Source organism: Mangifera indica, unplaced genomic scaffold (genome assembly GCF_011075055.1).
Source record: "Mangifera indica cultivar Alphonso unplaced genomic scaffold, CATAS_Mindica_2.1 Un_0054, whole genome shotgun sequence".
In the NCBI taxonomy this organism is placed as follows: Eukaryota; Viridiplantae; Streptophyta; class Magnoliopsida; order Sapindales; family Anacardiaceae; genus Mangifera; species Mangifera indica.
In genome coordinates, this window is record NW_025401146.1 from 170209 (window position 1) to 191933 (window position 21725).

Consider the following 21725-nt stretch of genomic DNA (forward strand, 5'->3'; position numbering starts at 1 on the left):
GACTAGATGCCAAGGAGTTATCTTCTTGTAAGCTCCTCCCTTGGCTTCCTGAGGAAGAAACATGCCAAAAGTTACATCGTTACCTAAGATTCCTGCACGATTAACTATGCCAAAGTTCACTATTAACTTAATAAGCCACCTTGTGGTATGCTATGCAAATGGAAGAAACAAGTAAGCTCCAATACTAGCTGAAGATTTCATATTTGGCCAGGTGAAAACATCATCGAGTCATAGAACTACCCAGATCAAAGCAAGATATTGATAGAAAATGGTAATTTTTCTGCCTTGTCTATGTAATATGAAAATGAGGTTATCTTTCTCCCCACTTTGCACTGTCCATGAATTAAATACATTGCTTAGTTATGATTTACTGAGTTTTAACTGCTGGCTTAGGCATTTCAAGCAAGAAGGGGCAAGTGGGTTGGATCAATTAGTAGACTTGTTGATGCACCTATTGACAGAGTTTGGATTATGGTTTCTCAAACCAAAAAACTACCAGAATGGATGCCAATGGTTGAAAGGTGCACTGACTTAGCTGGAGAAGGAGTTCCAGGCTATGTTCGGCTTGTCTCCAGATTCATGTTCCCTCAAGATGATGGGGAAAGGTCATGGATCAAGGAGAGGCTAGTTTCCATGGACTCATCAGTGCACAGTTTCGTTTACAAAATGGAAGCAAGCAATGTGGGTTTAGATGGATCTGTAAATTCATTAAAACTTGTAGATTATGGGGATGATTCAACTCTAGTTAACTGGTCATTTGAGATAGATCCTGTAGAAGGGGCTTCCGAGGAAAGTATTATAGATTATCTAGGATTTCTCTATAAATCTTGCATAAACAGGATTGGCAGTGCCATAGAAGCATCATCATCAAATAAGATTTAAGAGCATGTTTTGTGTTGTGCTGTCTCAATTGTAAAGTTGCAGCATCTTTCATTGTTATCTACACTAATATATGATGCCAACTGAAAAACGCATTCGATGTTTTCAAACCATGTTGTCTCAACTGTCAATTCTGATGCATCATAGAAATCCCTGTAGCAGGTAATTGATACACTTTGTTTTCCCTGCCAGTCCAGCCTGACTAGTCTTAATTGAATTAGCTAATTTATTCAGAGAATAGACAATTTAACTAGTCCTTAACAGTTTATTCTGATGTGCCCCTTTCATAGGAAAAGAACTAAGCACTTTAGTCCAGAGAAATAATCAAGGAAATAAGCTTCATGAGATCTTGCTATGGAAAGCAAGTTCAATTCAAATGAATCTTGTTGGGGATTTTTATGTCACTTTTAGAAGTTAAAACCAATCAAACATGTTACAATCTGACATGCCAATCCTGGAAAAGAACCTCAATAATGACATGAGAAGAGAATATTGTGGACTCCTCCAGAAAATACAGTACACAACACAACATGCCGAGGCCAAAAGAGCATCCTTGATAATTAAGTTAGCAAAAACCCAGTTGAGGAAGGCGATTGGTTCCGACAAATTACAGTTGAGATGGTTGGATAGTGGTAATCATTGCACTGTTAAAGATCCCACTTCAGACACCCTTTTAGGCTTTCTTCTTTATACGTACTACTAATATTTGCTTCTCTTTTCCTTCCTAGCCCAAAAGGAATCACATTTAGAATACCAAGCCATACTAAGCTTAATATAATTTGATAAATGTGTGTGTTTACAAGCAGGTGTACAGAAAAGAGACAGAGACAGAATTAGGCTAATTTTAATAATGTAAAGTTTGGTTAACTTAGGTGAAGTATTGGACAAAAAACATATGGGATTTGAAGAACCCCAGGTGAAAAAGAAGTGGGAATTGAAATAGATAGAAATGGCTAAGAAAGCCATTTCTATGTTACCACACACCCCATATCTTATATGTATTATAAGCTTCTGAGCAGAGGACCAGTTATAAAGTCCATGAAAGCCATTTCTCCACTAGAGAGTTAAGTCTCATATACAATTAATACATAGAATTAGACCACTGCCCACCACCACTATATCCAGTCATCTCCCATGTATATTTGTGCTATTCTGGAAGATTAGCTGCATTTGCAAGCCTACATTAGTGATACCATATACTGCTTTCCCTCCACAAGGGATTGATTAACTATTAAGTTACAACCAGAGTTTCATTGAGAAGGCAGCTGGTTATTATAATGGTATAGCTAATTAAGATTTAAAAAATGATAATTATAACAAAGTAGAATACTGGAGGATCTATGGAAAATATGTGAAACCCTTCAATTTTCAAGGAGATGGGATGTTTCAACTTTCAAAATAGAGGTCGCAGTCAACTGAAGATGGCAGCAAGGGCTGAATAGCCAGGTAGCATACTTCCAGATGCATACATTTGACTACTTTGTGTGGCAAGCAAGAGAACTTAGAAGAATTTGTACAAGCCTGAAATTTTCCATTCACCTAACAAAGTAAAATGACATGGCATCAAAGACTTCATTTTAAACTTAAATACTCAGGCGTGCATTGATGTTTAAAATAGCCTTAAATTATTCTCAAAGACCTAGAGAAAGAGGGAGAGAGAGATAGAGAGGGATGACATCTTTGCTTTGGGCAATGCTGCCGGTGACTTCCATTTTTCCAGCATTTGTCGAGTCAATGGTTCTTCACTATAATTTAAATGTAAGTTGACCCTTGTTAGAATGGAAAAGGCTAAATAAGAGAGTGAATATACTCATATTAGTGTCAAATTTATACAGGTGGTCATGGCAAACTTCACAAAACTTTGTTCAACGAAGTCTCTAGTCATTGTTAATGGGAAGTTCCCAGGGCCAACTCTGTATGCAAGAGAAGGTGATAATGTGCTCATAAGGGTCACCAATCAAGTTTAATATAATGTTACAATCCACTGGAGAGACATATTATACACTGACTTTAACAAGAATTTATGTTGCTTATCATGCAATTTAGCCATTGATAATGAATGAATGATTCCTAAAATCTTCTTAAAAAGTATGAAATATGCGTCATGGTGTCAGGCAGCTTTGAACCGGCTGATATGATGGACCCGCTTAAGTTACCCAACGTCCAATACAACCAGGGCAAAACTATTTGTACAATTTCACCTTAATAGGACAAAGAGGCACACTTCTCTGGCATGCACATATTTCCTGGCTAAGAGCAACATTACATGGAGCAATTGTTATTTTTCCTAAGAAAGGTGTTCCTTATGCTTTTCCTAAACCTGATAAGGAAAAGATCGTTGTTTTAGGTGAGCACAAAGTTCATATTAAGCATATCAACAAATCAAAGTGTCTTCAGCTGCTGTTCGTAATGTAATTTTGTTGTCTTAATTGTCGGTGAATGGTGGAAAGCAGATGTTGAAGCTGTGGTCAACCAGGCTGCACAGACTGGTTTGCCACCAAATAAATCAGATGCTCACACCATTAATGGCTATCCAGGACCGGTTGCAAATTGCCCTTCTCAGTGTACTGACTTGGGGTGTCTTTGAAGATTTTACTATTCATAGTAGAAAAGGAGAGGTTATAAACAAAATTATAAGCATCTTTTCATAGATTTGAATAGACTGAAATTGATAATTTAGTATCAAATCATGCATACCCCATCAACAAGTGGTATCATATCCAGATTGAATTGATCCATTTCTGTGTCTTAATCAGATTTTAATTTTGCAGGTTTCACTTTACATGTTGAAAGTGGGAAGACATACTTGCTAAGGATTGTCAATGCAGCAGTAAATGATGAACTCTTTTTCAAAATTGCTGGACATGATCTTACCACTGTTGAATTTGATGCATCCTACACTAAGCCTTTCAAAGCTGGCACAATATTTATTGGTCCAGGCCAAACCACAAATGCCCTTTTAACATCTGATAAGGCCAATGGCAAATGCTTAATAACCATCTCTCCTTTCATGGACACCCTTGTTGCTGTCAACAATGTCACTGGTTTTGCATTCTTGCGCTACAAGGGAACCGTGGCCCTTTTGCCTACCACCTTCACTGACATTCCTGCTTTAAATGCCACTGCAGTAACAAATGCTTTCAAAGATAATCTTCGAAGCCTTAATTCAAATGATTACCCTGCAAAAGTCCCACAAACTGTGGATCATTCACTGCTATTTGCTATGGCTGTTGATGTCAGTCCATGTGCAACATGTGTTAATGGTACCAGAGTAGTGGCAGACATTAATAATATCAGCTTTGTATTGCCATCTACATCTCTTCTTCAGGCACATTACTATAACAAGTGGAGTTTTCACTAATGATTTCCCAGCAGCAACCCGAACAATACCCTATAATTACACAGGGAACTTAACAGCAGCTAATCTCCAGACCTTGACCGGCACAAGGCTCTACAGAGTGGCATATAATTCAACCATTCAAGTAGTGCTTCAAGGCACAAGTCTAATAGCCCCAGAGAACCATCCAACATATTTGCATGGATTAAACTTCTGTGCGGTTGGCAATGGACTTGGAAACTTTGATCCATATAAAGATCCACAGAATTTTAATCTTGTTGATCCTGTAGAGAAGAACACCATTGGAGTGCCAACTGCTGGATGGACAGCAATAAGATTCAGAGCAGATAACCCAGGTAAATCTAGTAAGTTTATTCCATTTTCATAATTCTCTTGGCGATCTTATCACAAGGTTCCACAGCAATTTCAAGAAAGTAATCTAACTTATACAAACATATTAGTCATTGTCTGGAAAATGAAATTCCACCTACTTCATAGTCTTGGAAAAGAAGTATACAAGCTTCTGCCCATTTTGTCAAATTAGGCTGATATCCTAGTAATATTTCCCACTTTTGGCGTTTCTTCTCAACTCTTTTAAGATAAAAGGTTTATGAAAAGAGCTAAATTTAGCATATACAAGTCATCTCTATTTAGCAAATTCCCTACAAAATGGTTCTATTTACCGATTTAATGATATTATTTATTTCATTGATAATCTTTCACTAACATTGTACACTAATTTGAATAAGCTCGAGTCACTCATATTCATTATAAACATGTATATTTAGAGAGGAAGACCAAAACCTTATACAATGAATCCTAAAGATCATTCACAAACGATGTGAGATTGTGACATGATTTATTGCTGTATTGGTTGTGGTGGCAGGTGTATGGTTCTTGCATTGTCATTTAGAAGTGCACACGACGTGGAGGCTTAAGATGGCATTTGTGGTGGAGAATGGGAAGGGCCCCAAAGAATCACTAATACCTTCTCCTCTTGATCTTCCAAAGTGCTAAAGCAAATTAATAGAGGCTTTAAAAGTGGAAGGTGGAGAGTTTAGAGTAGAGATTATGAGTGTAAAATATAAACGAGGATGCGAGTGATAAAATATAAGAAGTGCAAAAGGAGCAACAGCACGTGGGTGGTTAAAGTATGAAAAAACATGAGAAGCTTCGCGCCAGATAGGGGTCGAACCTATGACCTTCTGCTTAGGAAACAGACGCTCTATCCACTGAGCTACAGGCGCTTTGTTGATACCAACAATAAATAATTACCCTTGTTCACATCATGTGGGTATAGAATAAATATGTCATGTTATGTGTATAATTTTAGTACAAATATGATATATCATCGTATGATTAAATATTATTTTATTTTTAATTTAAAATTATTCAATCATGTAGATATAGTTTTATTGAGAATAAATTCACGTAATTTAAATAATAAGATATTACATTACGACGCAAATTATAATCTTTTTTAACATCTTTTAACTTGAATAAGCGAAACTAAGTTATTATTATAACCCGTAAGCCTTGTTAGTAAATATGGGAATGGAAAAAATATTATAAGGATTATATGGGTATTAATATAATGAATAGTAAAAAGTATGCTTGTAAAAATATAATTATAAAATTTAGATACAATACAAAATTTAAAATGTGTATATATGAGTTTAATATGATCTATTATTTATGAAACATTTTAAAAATAAAATAATATTAATCTTGATTTTAGCACTTTTCATGAACCATTTAGTTAAAATTAATATAATATTTCAAATGCTAAGTTTTTAATTAAGTATTAAACATAATATAATATAATACATAATCAAAATTCAAATTATAATTTTACGACTCTCAAATAGAATACATAGTCACATTTCAATTATAATCAATTCAAACTTGTTACTCAATTCGAGTTTAACTTTCTTAAATTGAATTAATTTTAATTCAAATGATTATAATAACAAATATATTTAATTATTATAGATAATTGTAAAAAATTATTTTAAATAAATTTTATATGATTTATAATAATTTAAAATTAGATTAAATAGTAAATTAGTTAAACAATAAATTTAATCACCAACCTAGTTTTGAAAACCTTGATGAAGAGGGTCGAGCCCAACTTCCCCAGATAGAGTTAAACCTGAATAATCCCATATTTAAGTTTGGCTTGCCTTGAATTCATTAAATTATTTGACGTGAAATATTTTCTGAAAAGCATATGGGAATATTGAGAAGTGCGTGACTCAAACCACGCAGCCATACCAATGGAGACACCTCTCGAGTCTCCTTTTTCTACACCTCTTCAACTCTTCTTCAATCTACAATCTTTACTCAGAATCCTTTCGTTTTCGTTCTGTTTGGATGTCTGAGGTCTCACTTTCTCTATAATCTTTACTTCTATTTTCTTTCTTCTCTTCAAACAAACCAACTCAAATCATAATATTTTCCGCTTTTTATCTTTCTTTCCAACTTGTTCCTGTCCTTCAATTCTTGGGATTTTGATTTCTTAATGTGACTTTCGTGCTTATTCTCTTCGCTTATGGCTGAGAGTTGCAGTTCAAAGTAGAATAAATTCTATCTTTTTCTTGGAAATTAATTGTTCAACTTCTTTTCTGCTTCTTCAAGTTTAAAGGTCTCATGTTGGATTTTTGTTTTTTCGTCTCTCTCATACCCGAGAACAAGATTGGATTTTTTTCTTGTATTATCGAGATTCTCGTCGTTTCTTCAAAGGAGGGTCGTTTTTAGATTTTTTTTAGTTTATGCCTTTAACCAAAAAACAAAAAATTGTTCTTGATTCCCTGTACAATGATTCTAAATCTGCTTCGTTTTTAATCATTCGTAAACCCATTATGAACTTCTAAGTATTAACTTCTTCTATCATCGCAAAATAAAACTTCTTAATATGGAAACTCTGTATCCAGCATCATATATGTCGGGTTCAAGTTGGTTTCTTCAGGAAAGCCAGAGCACAAGCTGGACTAAAGAAGAGAACAAGAGGTTTGAGAGTGCTCTTGCAATTTACAGTGATGGCACGCCGGATAGATGGCTCAAAGTTGCAGCTCTAATACCGGGAAAGACAGTGCTTGATGTTATGAAACAGTACAAAGAATTGGAAGAAGATGTGAAGGATATAGAAGCTGGAAAGTTTCCAATTCCGGGTTATTATGGCTCATCTTTCACATTAGAGCTGGTTTCTGAACGTGATTTTGATGCTGATAGGAAGACACCATTGGTGAAAAGCTCGGATCAGGAGAGGAAGAAGGGTGTGCCTTGGACTGAAGAAGAGCACAGGTGACTTCTCTTCAAGATGTTATAAAAAACGTTGCTTATATTGAAGCTTTTTTTTTTTTTTTTTAAAGATAGTTGTTATATGAACTGCTTTGAGTTGCTTAAACATTGAGCTGAATTGGTTTTGAACTTTGTGTTTAGTTTCTCTGATGATTTATTCAACACATTCAATTAGTGGCTATGTTTGTTATTTGTAAATGCAAATAGAGGCTAAGGGATTCCACTAATATTTGACATATCTGATCCAATAATTTGATTCACTATTAAGATATTATCTATTCTGAATACATAGACTCTACAAATGAAAGCATGTCTTGATTAATTAGTCATATTTTAACATTTCTAAACGATGTAAGATGCACACACAAACCCAACATTTCTCTCATTCTTAGCCGATATGGGATTTGCTAGGGGTGTCACAATATATTTGTGTTTTGGTTCCATGAAGAAATTCATCATGACAGATTAGTTTCCCATTCACAAGTTTGTTATTGTTTTCTCACATAATCATCTTTTGAGGCTTGCAATTTGAATTGTAATCAAAGTTGATGTTGCTCTTACTCTTGACATTGGTTTTCTTCATGATGAATATTATAGGCTGTTTTTAAAAGGGCTTCTTCAGTATGGTAAAGGGGACTGGAGAAATATCTCCAGGCATTTTGTAATCACTAAGACTCCTACTCAAGTGGCAAGCCATGCTCAGAAATACTTCATAAGGCAGCTATCAGGAGGGAAAGACAAGAGGAGACCAAGCATCCATGACATCACTACTGTCAATCTTGCTGATCCAAATTTATCAGACAATCGAAAACCTTGTTCCTTCAATCTATCCCATGAGCTTCCACAGCAACAGAAGTCTTCTGGCTTGCTGAAAGCTGGACCTGAATGGAATGATTCAAACAATGGAGCAGTGATTTTTGATACATCTCACGATAACCTGTTTGTGCCATCTGCGTTTGACATTGGTTCAAATGGCCTTAAACTTCAGGGAAAAAGTTTGTATGGCACTGCTTATCATGGGGTTCAGTTCAATCCGGAAATCAGTGTTCTGAATCCAATTTAGAGAAGTTATTTAATATATATATAGTTGTGGTTTGCAGTGCTCCAGAATTGAAATTCCAACCCTGTTTGTATCATGTAAATTTCAGTTTTAGTGTACTGTCTTAGTTGTTTTGTTACATAAATATTGTGTTCAATCTGTACATTGCCCTTGAATTCCACAGAAAGGTGAAAATTAATCATGTTATTGATATAAACATCAATGATTTATTGAAGCATGGTATTTATCTGGTAATTCTTTATCATCAATTGCTTCATTGATTTAACTGTTTGATAAAAGCAGATTTAGCAGAAAGAATATGCAATTGTTTCTTGATGAGGTATTGGAGAATGGTTGCAGCTCACAAGAGGTAATATTAAAGCAGCTTATGCCTTTACACATGGAACAGTTTGCTTTGTTTATGAGATTGGATGATGTGGCCAAATTGGGTGACTCACCACCCACTCCTTCTAAAATTCAACAGTATGAGATTGCTTAATCCTTTATATATAAGGGTTCTGTTAGAACCCCTTTTGGCCATCTTTAGCTTTATGCATCCAATAAGGCCAACCTGACCAAAGCCTTCCATCACCATCACATGGTCGAAAGCTGAGTATGCATTCCACTTAAGTCACCATCAGATGCATTCCACTTAATAATTCTATTCTCTTTCTTCTCTTCAAATAAACCAACTCAAATTATAATATTTCCCGCTTTTTATTTTTCTTTCCAACTTGTTCCTGTCCTTCAATTCTTCGTATCTTTATTTTTTATGACTTTCATGATTATTCTTTTCACTTTATGGCTGAGAGTTGCAGTTCAAAGTAGTATAAGTTCTTTCTTTTCAGATGAAAATTAATTGTTCAACTTCTTTTCTGCTTCTTCAAGTTTAAAGGTCTCATCTTGGTTTTTTTTTTTTTTTTTTTCTTCTCTCTCATACCCAAGAACAAGATTGGATATTTTCTTGTAATATCAAGATTCTCGATGATTCTTCAAAGGAGGGTCTTTCTTAGGTTTTTTAGTTTATGCCTTTAACCAAAAAAAAAAATGTTTCTTGATTGCCTGTAAAATGATTCTTAATCTACTTTGTTTTTAATCATTCGTAAACTCATTATGAACTTCTATGTTATTCAGGTCTTCTGTCATGGCAAAATAAAACTTCTTAATATGGGAACTCTGTATCCAGCATTATATATGTTGGATTCAAGTTGGATTCTTCAGGAAAGCCACAGCACAAGCTGGACTAAAGAAGAGAACAAGAGGTTTGAGAGTGCTCTTGCAATTTACAATGAGGGCACGCCGGGTAGATGGATCAAAGTGGCAGCTCTAATACCAGGAAAGACAGTGCTTGATGTCATTAAACAGTACAAAGAATTGGAAGAAGATGTGAAGAATATAGAAGCTGGAAAGGTTCCAATTCCACGTTATTATGGCTCATCTTTCACATTAGAGTTTGTTTCTGAACGTGATTTTGATGCTAATAAGAAGAGACCATTGGTGAAAAGCTTGGATCAAGACAGGAAGAAGGGTGTGCCTTGGACTGAAGAAGAGCACAGGTGACTTCTCTTCAAGATATTATAAAAAAATGTTGCTTATATTGAAGCCTTTTTTTAGATAGTTGCTATATGAACTTCTTTGAGTTGTTAAATATTGAGCTGAATTGGTTTTGAACTTTGTGCTTAGTTTCTCTGATGATTTGTCCAACACATTCAATCAGTATCTATGTTTGTTAATTGTAGATACAAATAGAGGCTAAGGACAACCTGCACTAATAGAGCGACTCACTAATAAAATATTGCCTACTTTAAGTACACAATTTATCATAGTTTTGTTTTTAATTTTGCAACTCAAAATATGTTTTGATAGTTGAACTGTTTAACCAATCATATTTTAACATCTCCAACCAATATGGGATGTACACACAAACCTAACATCATTTTCGTGTTTTACTAATGTAGGATTTACTAGGAGTGTCACAATATATGTGTTTTGGTTCCATGAAGAAATTCATCATGCCAGATGAGTTTCCCAGTTGTCAAGTTTGCTGTTGTTTTCACATAATCATATTTTGAGGCCTGCAATAGAAATTTTAATAAAAGTTGATGTTGCTTTTGACATTGGTTTCCTTTATGATGAATTATAGGCTGTTTTTGAAAGGACTTCTTAAGTATGGTAAAGGAGACTGGAGAAATATCTCCAGGCATTTTGTAATCACTAGGACCCCTACTCAAGTGGCAAGCTATGCTCAGAAATACTTTATAAGGCAGCTATCAGGAGGGAAAGACAAGAGGAGACCAAGCATCCACGGCATTACTACCATCAATCTTGCTGATCCAAATTCATCAGACGATCGAAAACCTTGTTCTTTTGATCTATCCGATGTGCTTCTACAGCAACAGAAGTCTTCTGACTCGCCAGAAGTTGGACTCAAATGGAGTGATTCAAACAAAGGAGCAGTGAATTTAATACGTCGTGTGATAACCTTTTTGTGCCGTCTGCCTTTGACATTGGTTCAAATGGCCTCAAACTTCAGGGAAAAACTTCGTATGCCACTGTTTATCATGGGGTTCAGTTCAACCCGAAAATCAGTGTTCTGAATTTAATATAGAGAAGTCTTTTAATATATGGATACTTGTGCTTTGCTGTACTCCAGAAGTGAAATTCCGAATCTGTTTGTATAATGTAATTTTCAGTTGTAGTGTTTTTGTTACATAAATATTGTGTTGAATCTGTACATTGCCCTTGAATTCCACAAAAAGGAGTCCCTTCCTATTCATGAAATAGTTTCTCTCTGACAAAGTAGCCTCTCAAGTTTCTTTTCTTCCAAACAATGGTTTCTTGATGAGGTATTGGAGAGTGGTTGCAGCTTACAAGAGGTTATATTAAAGCACCTTATGCCTTTAGACAAGGAATGCTTTGCTTTGTTTATGTGATTGGATGATTTGGTCTACTTGGCTGAATCACCACCTACTGTTTCGCTGAAAGCTCCATATATAAATGTATTCTGTTAGAAGCCCTTTTGGCTATCCTTTAGCCTTATGCATCCAATAAGGCCAAGCTGACCAAAGAGGTCATCACCATCATATAGTGGAAAGCTGAGTATGCATTCCTCTTAATGCACCATCACATGCTTCAACCATCCTAGAATATGTATCCACGTGAGAATGCAAAAAGCAGTTTAAAATAGTTTTTTTCTCAAAAAATACAGGAAACAATAAGATGGAGATACACATAAATATAAATATGAAAAATATAAAAGTTTTTTTTAATTATAAATACCAAATTTTATAAAAAATTATAAAAACCTATCTTTCTTTAAAAATAATTGTAAAATACAACAATAGTTTAGTTACAATAAGTGTGTATTTATAAATCAACAATCAAATAAACTATAAATATCAAACTTAACAAAACCAATTTTTTGAATGTTTGTCGGAAGTTTGAGAAGCTGGAGATAGAGAGGAGATGAGTTTTAACATGTCGGAAATAAGAGAAATTTTAGTTACCGGAAAGGAGATGAAATCAAAATGAGAATTTGAAATTATGAAAGAAAGTAAAATATGAAATCGAGTTTTAATCAATTAAATAATGAGGAAAAGAAATGGGTTTCTTAAATTGAAATGCATTTTGAATTTTTGTTACTCTTAAAACACTCCCAAAACATTTTGTATTAGTTTTTAGTGGTTTTGAAAATAGATTCATTTCGAAAACAAAGAAACGCACTTTATATTTTCTTATTTATTTATTTATTTATTTATCTCTAATCATAGTTATCAATATCATACTATACAATACGATACAAATGAAAAATGATATAAATTATAAAGTGTATCGTAATTAATATGATTTAATAGATATATAGTACGATATGATACATATTATCGATATAAATTAATACACTTTTTAGAGAAAATGATAATACAATAAAGGTGAATATGAGAAATTTTAAATTTTTATAGGTATTTATGATATTTTTCAAAATGATAATATATCAATTATCTTATTTTATTTCTTAAAAGTTGTATCATATGATACGATATAATATTTAATGCATAATATATAAAATTAGATTTTCGATATATAATTCAACTACTATACTTCTAATACCAATCCAACTTTGCCTTTTCATTGGTATCTCTCTTTCGGCCAACCCAATTGTCAATTGTGGCAAACTGTTCCACCACCTAGTCCCTGGAAGCATCATCCTTTTTTCTGATGATTCTTAAGTTCACTTTGCAACAAAATAAAATGGCTCTTGCTACAAAATCTAGCGCTTTTGTTTTTCTTTTTTTTTTTTCAATCTTTAAAGAAAACCTTCCTGAAGCCAGCTCGGCCCAAGTCAGGTTTGGTGTGACCCCAATGGGTCTAATGACCACATCAGACCCACCACCCCATAATTACCATGTTAAATAAATTAAAATTTTAATTTTAAAATATTGTTACAGGAGAATTTGAATTCTTTCTTTAATATTTGAAAGCCCAAGTTTTTGTTATTCAAATTATCCTTTTCAGACTAACTTTGACCTCCTAATTCCAAAATTCCTCCTTTTTAACTCTAAAACTGTGCTTAGCTATAATTTCATACGCCACCAAGTCTATAAGAAAAGAAAAGAAAGATACCTAGCTTGCAATTTCGAAAGCAGAGTCTCTTCCGCTGAAATTCTGCTGCAGAGAACTTAACCCTGATATATGTGATAATGACACAATCAAGTGAATGGGAAATGAAATAAATAAAGAAATCATGTTTGCAGAAAATGGTGTTACTGTTTTTGTTTTTTAGTAGTTGCCATTGTTTTGTTTTTTGCTGCAGCAACTACCATGAAATAAGATGCTGCCCACCCCACGTCTCTTTGCATTTATAATTTTCCAATCCACAAATGAAAAACATTAAATATTCCAAAAGCAATATGATCAACATGATTATTTTTATTAGCTTGAAAGATAAAATGGGTAAATACAAAACAATATATGAATATATATATATGTGTGTGTGTGTGTGTGTGTGTGTGTGTAGCTTTCCAGCAAGTTGTACAAGAAAGCACTCTTGCCACTTTATTCTCAATTTGATCAAGATTGGTTTAGCAAATATGTGTATAGCAAAGCAACAGGTAAATGTTTTTTCTTCAAGGGAAACATAAGAGAACTTGGGAAGTCAGTCGTCTGGTTTAGTAAAGTTACCTGTTTAAGAGTAGGAGAATGCTGAGGATCGGCTACCTCATCAATCATTCAGCCTCTGAATAAAACTGATTATGAACCATATAAACCTGTACCAAAATAATATGTAATCAAGGTAAAATCACATGTTACATATTTATTAAAGACTTCAAAGCATCCCATCATTTCCCCAAATAACAAAAGTAAGAAAAAAGTTGCTCACTTTAATACAATTCACTCATGGACTGAGACAGAGATTTAAGCTACCTAATTGTACAAAGGAACAAGACAGTAGCAACTGCTTTCAAATTACAGATGAAAATACAAACTTATATAAGGAACAAAAGTCTACAACATTAAAAACAAAATCAAAACTAAAAATTTGAACCCTCTGACGAAAAATGAAAATCGTTTTTGAATTTATAAATGGGGCGTGGCACTAAAATGAAAACAACAGACTTTGAAAAAGGATGTATATACAGCTGGCTCTATCTGATAAGTAAATCTTCTGGATCTAATGGGCGCACTGTCTCTGGAAAATCTGCCCTTTGTCCAGCGAGGGAGTAGTATGCAAGTATATGAGCTGGGTGCTCAATCACTGCTGGTTGTCCATCCTGATCAACCTCTTGAATATGCCGAGGAGGAATTAACTCGATGTTCCAAAATGGGCGAACCATTGCCAAAAGATCACGACCATTTTGGGATGCTCGATACCCCTGCACCCATAAGTACCTCAGCGAAGTCAGTTGCATCACAGCAATAGCTAGGGCACGCTCACTGAAGGAACAACCTCTCATTTCCAGTTTTTGCAAGTTAGGGCATCCCCTTGAGAACTGCATAAGCCCCAAATCAGACTCCCCAACACAACCCAAAAGCATCCATCTCACGTTTAAACTGTATTGCCCAATATAACTGAGGCCCACATCCGTTAAACCTCCCTGTCTTAAATATAGTGCAAACCTTCGAAGCTTGTCACATCCCCTCAACAGAGCTCGAACTCCATTATCAAGTGGCAAATCTGCTATCTTCTCTTCTCTGTCAAGCAAAACTAGGCGAAAATCACAGAGGTTTTTCAAGTGATCACCTATACATACAAGAGATGCATTTGTGATATCTGATACATAAACTGCCACGTGTTCCAGCTCTAGGCAGCCATGAGCCAGATGAGTCAAACCTCTTTGCGAAACAAGACCTTCTTCATCCTCCATTCCCTGCTCATCAGCCCCTCGCTCAATTCTAAGCCTCTTTAATTTCTTACAATTCTGAGAAAGAACTTCTAATCCTCTATCTCCAATTACTTCCCTTGTCTGCCAACATGAAAAATAAATCGATGAAAAAATGATCTTAAGTTGCTAGTCCCCTTAGTTTTCTGGAAAATTCTTCAGAATTTATACATTTTATGTTGCCCTAAAATTTCATTAATTTTCTTTGAACCAATTTAGTATAATGAATATCATTCTAATTCCAATGACATGAGTATGAAAAGTTTGAGAGAAATGTCAACAAAATATAATTATCGAAAACGAATATTCCTCTAAAAAACAGCATCAAAGAAAATAAGAATGCAAGAAACCAATTACAAACTAGAGAGTTCCATAAACAGGTGAATGGTGACTTATGCACTTTATTGTTTTAAAATCTGGACCTGAACAATAGGTAGAGCCACCAATTGGATCTTTTTCCATGTCAGACTAAGCCTGAAACACTATTTACTAAAAATGTTTGGCCAACTGATTAACTGGTGAACTTTTGGACCATTAATTGCCATTAGGAACTTGACAACTCCTCATAACAGGAAAAAAAGTCTAATACATTCCTAAAAAATTAAAATATTCCTGTTTAAGTGATGTTGTTTCCCTTTTCATTAAATCAATCGATAATAATTTATTAAAATGTTCTATCAGCTGAAGTCTCCATTTTTCTTAGAACTAAAGTGAAGCTAATGGCAATAGGATTACATATCTAAACATGTCTTACCGCTATATTATTGACACCCATGAACCAGTCTACTCTGTGATTTAAAATATACATATATATTTTGAAAAGTTGATGCACATTTCGAATATAAACAGCAAAAACAAAAAGACCTATCAGACAGCATGACTTGGGACTTGTATATAGCTCGTTATAAAACAAGGAAGATGAAATGAAGGCAAATGTAAGCAACAGACAAAGAAAAATGCATGTATGTGTTTGTGAAGTCTTGGCTTTTTTTTTTTCTTTTTTGAACCAGTAGACAAAGACATAGTGATAGTGAAACAACAGGGAAACAATTTTGTGATCCTACCTCAAGAACTTCTAAGTTCAGACATTTCTGAATTAACAGACAATGGTCCTCAGTGTCCAGCAATGCGTAGAGGAGGTCCAACTTTTTCAGCACAGATGCACAAGGGAACAGCAAAAACATATAAGGTTTCCCCAAATAGGATAGACCCAAACAGCATAACCTAGGGGGAAATGACAGGGCAGAATACGTGTCTGCTGGTTGAACATTGAAGGAGCCCCCACAAAATTCCTCTAAAGCAGTTGCAGTTTGAAAGAAATTGACAAGGTGCAAGAGATCACAGTCATTTATTTTCACAGATGTTAAGGACGGACAATTTCTGGCTATGAGTTTCAGGTCTTCAACGTTGACCTTGACCAGTTCTGTCATGTAGAAGTTTAATTTCTCAAGTACTGTGTTATTTAAAGCAAGTTCGTGAAGCCAAGCACCATCTCTCTCACTTATTGAGCTCTCCTCCAAAAATAAGGTTCTTAATTGCCTGTGAGACATAAAACAAAAAAAAAAACAACATGAATACATCCAAGTCTCCCCCTCTAAAAAACATAAGTGTCAGCTATCTGAGGCTGTAGCTTGCATAACAATCCGCAGGACCAACTCAAGAAAAAGAAGTATAGTAAGCAAGATAAGTCAACTTAAATTACTCCATTATTACTGTATGCCCATAATAACATCCTACAGAATCCACATAAACAGAAAAGCTTATAATCCCTAGGCTTAGATCATGTAGCAGAGTCAAGAAATCACTGAAGTGAACACATACAAGATAACCTTAAAAAAATTGAAAATAGTAAAGGTTCCTAAGTGAAAAATGTTAAATTTAGTAATACCACCCATACAGCAGTCTTCATATAGAGCTTGGGGACAAGTCTTCCTTGTAAATTTGTCATGTTGTAACTAATTATCCTTCACTATGGCTTCAATTGGCTCATCTTCGGTCAATGTTTGAGTATCCTATTTCAATAATAATTATGTGGTTCTCAGACCTTCACTGTGATTTCAATCAGCTCTTAGAAATGGATGTAAGGTTAAGTATGATCCGGAATCAAGAGTCCACCTTAAAAAATCTCTACCTTATAACTACTATAAGTTAGGATCAATAACTATTTAGAAAAAAAGGACATACTACTGTATTCTTCATTCAATTCATTAAGACAAGCCTTACTGCCACTATGGCAACTCCACTTCAATAGTATATCTAATGATTAACATCATTTTCTCTTACAAAAGATATCATTCCCTTTGTTATCAATGTAAATGCAGAATAAACAAATTTTAGTGACTAACATCAACCTGGTTTGGGCATCTATGATCAAACTTGAATACCAATTAACTCTTATGAAAATTATATTTTCCATATATTCTAACAATTTTTTCATATGAAAACGTTTTTAAATTCTTCTTTGTCTGTCCTCTAGAATCTAACAGATGAAAGCTTTCACTAATCAATGAGATAACAAGTACAGCTATCACAATCAGCCTCTACAAATAAAAACAAGGCATTACAAATAAAAATCTCTACCAAAGGCATGAGACCACTCATAAATTGCTAACACCCAGAATTTCATTATATGGATCCTAAGGGTAGACCAACAACAACAAGAACTCGGGAATCCAATACTATTACATGTAGCAACAGAACTTTCTCATCCATTACAGGGTATCCCGTCAACTTTACAATCACAGTATAAAAGGAAAATGTCACAAATGATACAGTAAACCTAGGATTCAAAGTGGATTTTAAACTTTCTTGATGATGAAGGTCTTATAACATGCAAACTTGAACCAGCCAACAATAGAAATGACGACTGAAAAGTCAACTAAACATACAGGTAATCAGATTAATCAATACAAATAGCCAACTAGTTTTTCATCCAAAAAGTTTGTCCAAACAAAGATATTAACTACACAGTTCATGGTTGTAGAAACTCAACAACTTCTTCAATCAAGCAAGTCATCCATTCACAGATTATTTCTTTCATCCGATGATTCTTATAGCAACCAGAAAGAAAAACCAAAGTAGGCAGTAAAGTACAAACACAGCTAAAGAGATGAAGGGTTGTTAAATTTCAATCAAAGTAAATACTGCTTACTACAATTGAGATCAGGAAAGAACTAATTTAACTTTTGGAGAAAACTATGATGTAATGCAACATCATTCACTCATCGGAACCACGAAAAGACAACTCATGAACATGATTTAAGTTACGACAGCTCCAAATGGTCAACAAAACATTATTCCAGGCAAAATCAAAAACTAAAATTATGTTAACGTCTTTCTCAATACAACACATTTTTTACCACACAAATATGTAACCATTAAACATCAAATGCTCTGACTCACGGAAAAGTTAAAATAAATAAATATGTGTGTGTGTGTGTGTGCGCGCGCGTGTGAAATAGCAGAGATTAACCTATTTAACAAAGATGAAGTACCTGCAGGAGCGAGTCACATGGAGAAGCCCATCTGTAGAGAACCCAGAACACTTATCAAGCTTCAAAACCTGAAGATTCCTCCCTCGAGCCGTAGCCAAAACTTCCAGATCCGAGTCACTCACAATCATCCTCCGAAAGTGAAGCGACTTTAAACAATTAAACGACTGAGCAATTTCATTAACCCACGGTGTCACATACCCGCCCCAATCCTCGGGTATCAAATTAAACATCGCCGCTCTTGGCTTCCCCTTCAATTTCAACGACTCTAAGTGGCTGAAACGACGCCGTAACCTCTCCGGTGTGGTCGTGTAGCACAACGCAATCGTTATGTGCTTACGTGTAATTGCGTCCAGCTCGTACCACCGCCGGCACACCAACGAAACGGCGTCTCGATCCTTGGGGTCGTTTATGTACTGAATCACGCACTCTGCAACCGTATCTGACATGGCAGCACGCACTCTATTCACCTTTTTGTCCTTCTCATCCATACAAAAATAAATAAATTACAACCCAGTCGATATCTAATATACCCTCTTTAAAAAAAAAATAAAATAAAAATTAATTTTTCAAGAAAAAAAATTATCGGTCAAAATTTTCGAAGGCCGATATTCAATGGACGGCCAAAAAGCTTGAAACCAAGAATAAAAAACCGTTAGAGAGAAGACGAAATTCCGGCAATATCTACGACGAAAGATATCCCATAAGAAACGAATCGGATCGGGGCGAGAGAAAATTTGCGGATCATAAGAGAGAGTGAAGTAGGTGGGAGTAGATGATAGAACATAAAAGCAAAGAAAGAGGAGTGTGAAGCTAAGATTTGGAAAGGATAATGGGCGGCGGAGATGTTCGGAGGTAGAAGGAAAACAGACTGCGACAGTTTAAACGGTTTTGGGCAATAGAAAGAGAAAGTAAAGAGGCGTTTGGATCAGACCCTAATTGGGGGCGCCTCAAAGAGAGAAAAATAAATAAAGTGGAAACGACAAAAACAAATTGGTGCAACCAATCAAACAACAGTAGTACAAGGAATTCTCCTGGGACGTGATGGTTACGTGGCGGTTTATTATTGGATGGTAGTATTGAGAGAAAGGGCCCCATTTGATGGTACGTGGCAACAAACGGTTATAAGATAGGAGAAGTCAGGCAATGATGATTTGAATACTGACCGTTAAAAAAGTCAATCTTGAAACTTATGTGAGGGAGTCCAGAGAATGACGGTCCTTGCAGTAATTACGACGTCGTATGCTAACCAAAGTCAAGATATTGATTTTTTCATAACATAAACACAAATACAATTTTATATAATTAATTATTAAATAAATATTCTAAGTTAATAGATAAAATTTTGGATTCAAGTTTTAATAATATATTTTAAAATATAATTTTTTTTTGATAATATCAATATAATAAGATTAATAATTAGATCAAATCTGATTTTTTATCTAATCAAATTATGAATCATCTAGATAGTGGAATAAATTACTGTATGATTTAATAATACAAATAAAATCATGATATTAGAATTTTTTTTTTTAGGTGTTGTGGTTGTGTCTGGCCCCCACCAAACATCACCAATATTATTTATATGATATTTTTCTAAAATAAATTATTTCTAAAAATAGTAAAATTGATTAGGGGCGCATCCATGAAGTCAGATCTTTCTAAATTTTGTATAACATTTTGGTACTCCTTTTATTTTTGTTATAACAAAATTTTAATATTATATCATAATAATATAAATATATTATTAATAATAAAAATAATTGTATTACTAGTTGTGTATAAATATAAATCAATAAATCAATAAAATTATGTATAATTATATATATAATATATTAACATATTATTATATAATCGAGTATCATTATTTATATAATTAATATTATTTTAAATAAATAGTTAGTTAATTCAAACATTTGAAAATAAAAAATAAATACACCATTCAAACTTTTACATTTAGACATATTTAACTAATATATTATAAATAATGGTTTCATTTTTATATTTATTTGTCATATATAAAAGCAAGACTCAATGATAATGGTGAAACATGTGCCTATCTATCATTGACTAAAGTATTTATATTTTAAAAAAAAATTGATTAGAAATCTATACAAATAGCTTTTCAATATAGCTCACTTGGTTGGAGTATTTCTTAAGTTTAGAGCTAATGTTAGGTTGTATCAGTTTCAATATGACCCACTATGTATGTGGATTGTATCAGATCAAAATATTATAATAATAAGTCTTGTAGGTCGGATTGACTATAAAAAAAAGACTAAAATATTTATATGACTTATGTTTTAGGGGGTCATACCCTATCAGACTATTAACATATCGACTCACTACTTTTAGTCAGTCGACGTGTTAATTTATTATTATATATATTTATATTTATATATATATATATATATAATATATTTATATATAATTATATATATATATATTTATATATATATATTATATATATATATATATATTAAGCACTTGGATCATTTTATGGGGATTCAAGTATTGAATTATTTGGATTTAATTTTTAATTAATTTACTTTCTATCTTAATTTTGAGCATCTTTTAGACCTAACACTTGCATTGCATTGATCAGACAAGAAGCATTTCATACATGTTTACCTTTTGAATCAAAAAAACACATATTTATTCATTTATTTATTTATTATTTTAAAAAGTAATTTCAACAAAAGCACTTTCTTTTATAAATCACTCAATTCTCAAATCAAACATAAATTCAATGGTTGGGTTGTGCTGCATTTAAGGTCAACAAAGCATTAAAACTGCTTTTTGATAAATAAATACTGCCCTGTGGCAAAGCTGTGTGCCCTGGCTTCGAGTTTTAGGTGACAGACAAGATGGTCTTCCACCTTCACAACACAATGGCCCATTCCCATTGGTACCCATAAAACAAAGTTATATGTATATTTTTTGTTATATAAAAAAAGATAAATAAATAATATATTATTATATAATGAGATATTATTTTATTTTTAATTTAAAATTATTTAATTATATAATAATAAATTATTTATATATCTATTTTGTGTATCCAAATATACACATATGGTTTTATTCATACACACGACCACCGATAACCTCATCTTTCAACTTGCCAAAAACTTAACTTTATTACTCTCTGTCTCCAATTTAGCACCCATTGTTTTCCTGGTAAAGATGTGACTCCAATCTTGAGGGCAATTGGATAATATTGCATAAAAGCCTAACTTAGTCCTTTTGATAACATACAAGGGTGGTTTGGTCATTGCATAGAGAAGATTATTTTCTCTTCA

General features: G+C 33.8%; 3 protein-coding genes, 1 non-coding gene and 2 pseudogenes across 4 annotated transcripts; 4 read left to right on the top strand and 2 right to left on the bottom strand.

Moving 5' to 3' along the window:
• Nucleotides 1-61: 61 nt before the first annotated feature.
• LOC123206962 lies at nt 62-989 on the top strand. The gene is made up of 2 exons (XM_044624257.1): nt 62-145; nt 394-989. Exons 1-2 carry the CDS (start codon nt 62-64, stop codon nt 880-882), a joined length of 573 nt encoding a protein of 190 aa, XP_044480192.1. The 3' UTR covers nt 883-989.
• Nucleotides 990-2550: 1561 nt separating this feature from the next.
• On the top strand, nt 2551-5233 carry LOC123206951 (annotated as a pseudogene).
• A 157-nt stretch (nt 5234-5390) lies between these two features.
• TRNAR-CCU lies at nt 5391-5463 on the bottom strand. Its single transcript has one exon. It is a non-coding gene; the product is annotated as a tRNA-Arg (tRNA).
• Nucleotides 5464-6427: 964 nt separating this feature from the next.
• On the top strand, nt 6428-8810 carry LOC123206955 (transcription factor DIVARICATA-like). The gene is made up of 2 exons (XM_044624251.1): nt 6428-7519; nt 8114-8810. Exons 1-2 carry the CDS (start codon nt 7131-7133, stop codon nt 8577-8579), a joined length of 855 nt encoding a protein of 284 aa, XP_044480186.1. The 5' UTR covers nt 6428-7130; the 3' UTR covers nt 8580-8810.
• On the top strand, nt 8790-11289 carry LOC123206954 (annotated as a pseudogene).
• Nucleotides 11290-13837: 2548 nt separating this feature from the next.
• LOC123206953 (coronatine-insensitive protein 1-like) lies at nt 13838-19359 on the bottom strand. Its single transcript, XM_044624250.1, has 3 exons — nt 18427-19359; nt 15997-16471; nt 13838-15016 (listed from the first exon to the last, which is right to left on the bottom strand). Exons 1-3 carry the CDS (start codon nt 18912-18914, stop codon nt 14198-14200), a joined length of 1782 nt encoding a protein of 593 aa, XP_044480185.1. The 5' UTR covers nt 18915-19359; the 3' UTR covers nt 13838-14197.
• Between the last annotated feature and the right edge of the window lie 2366 nt (nt 19360-21725).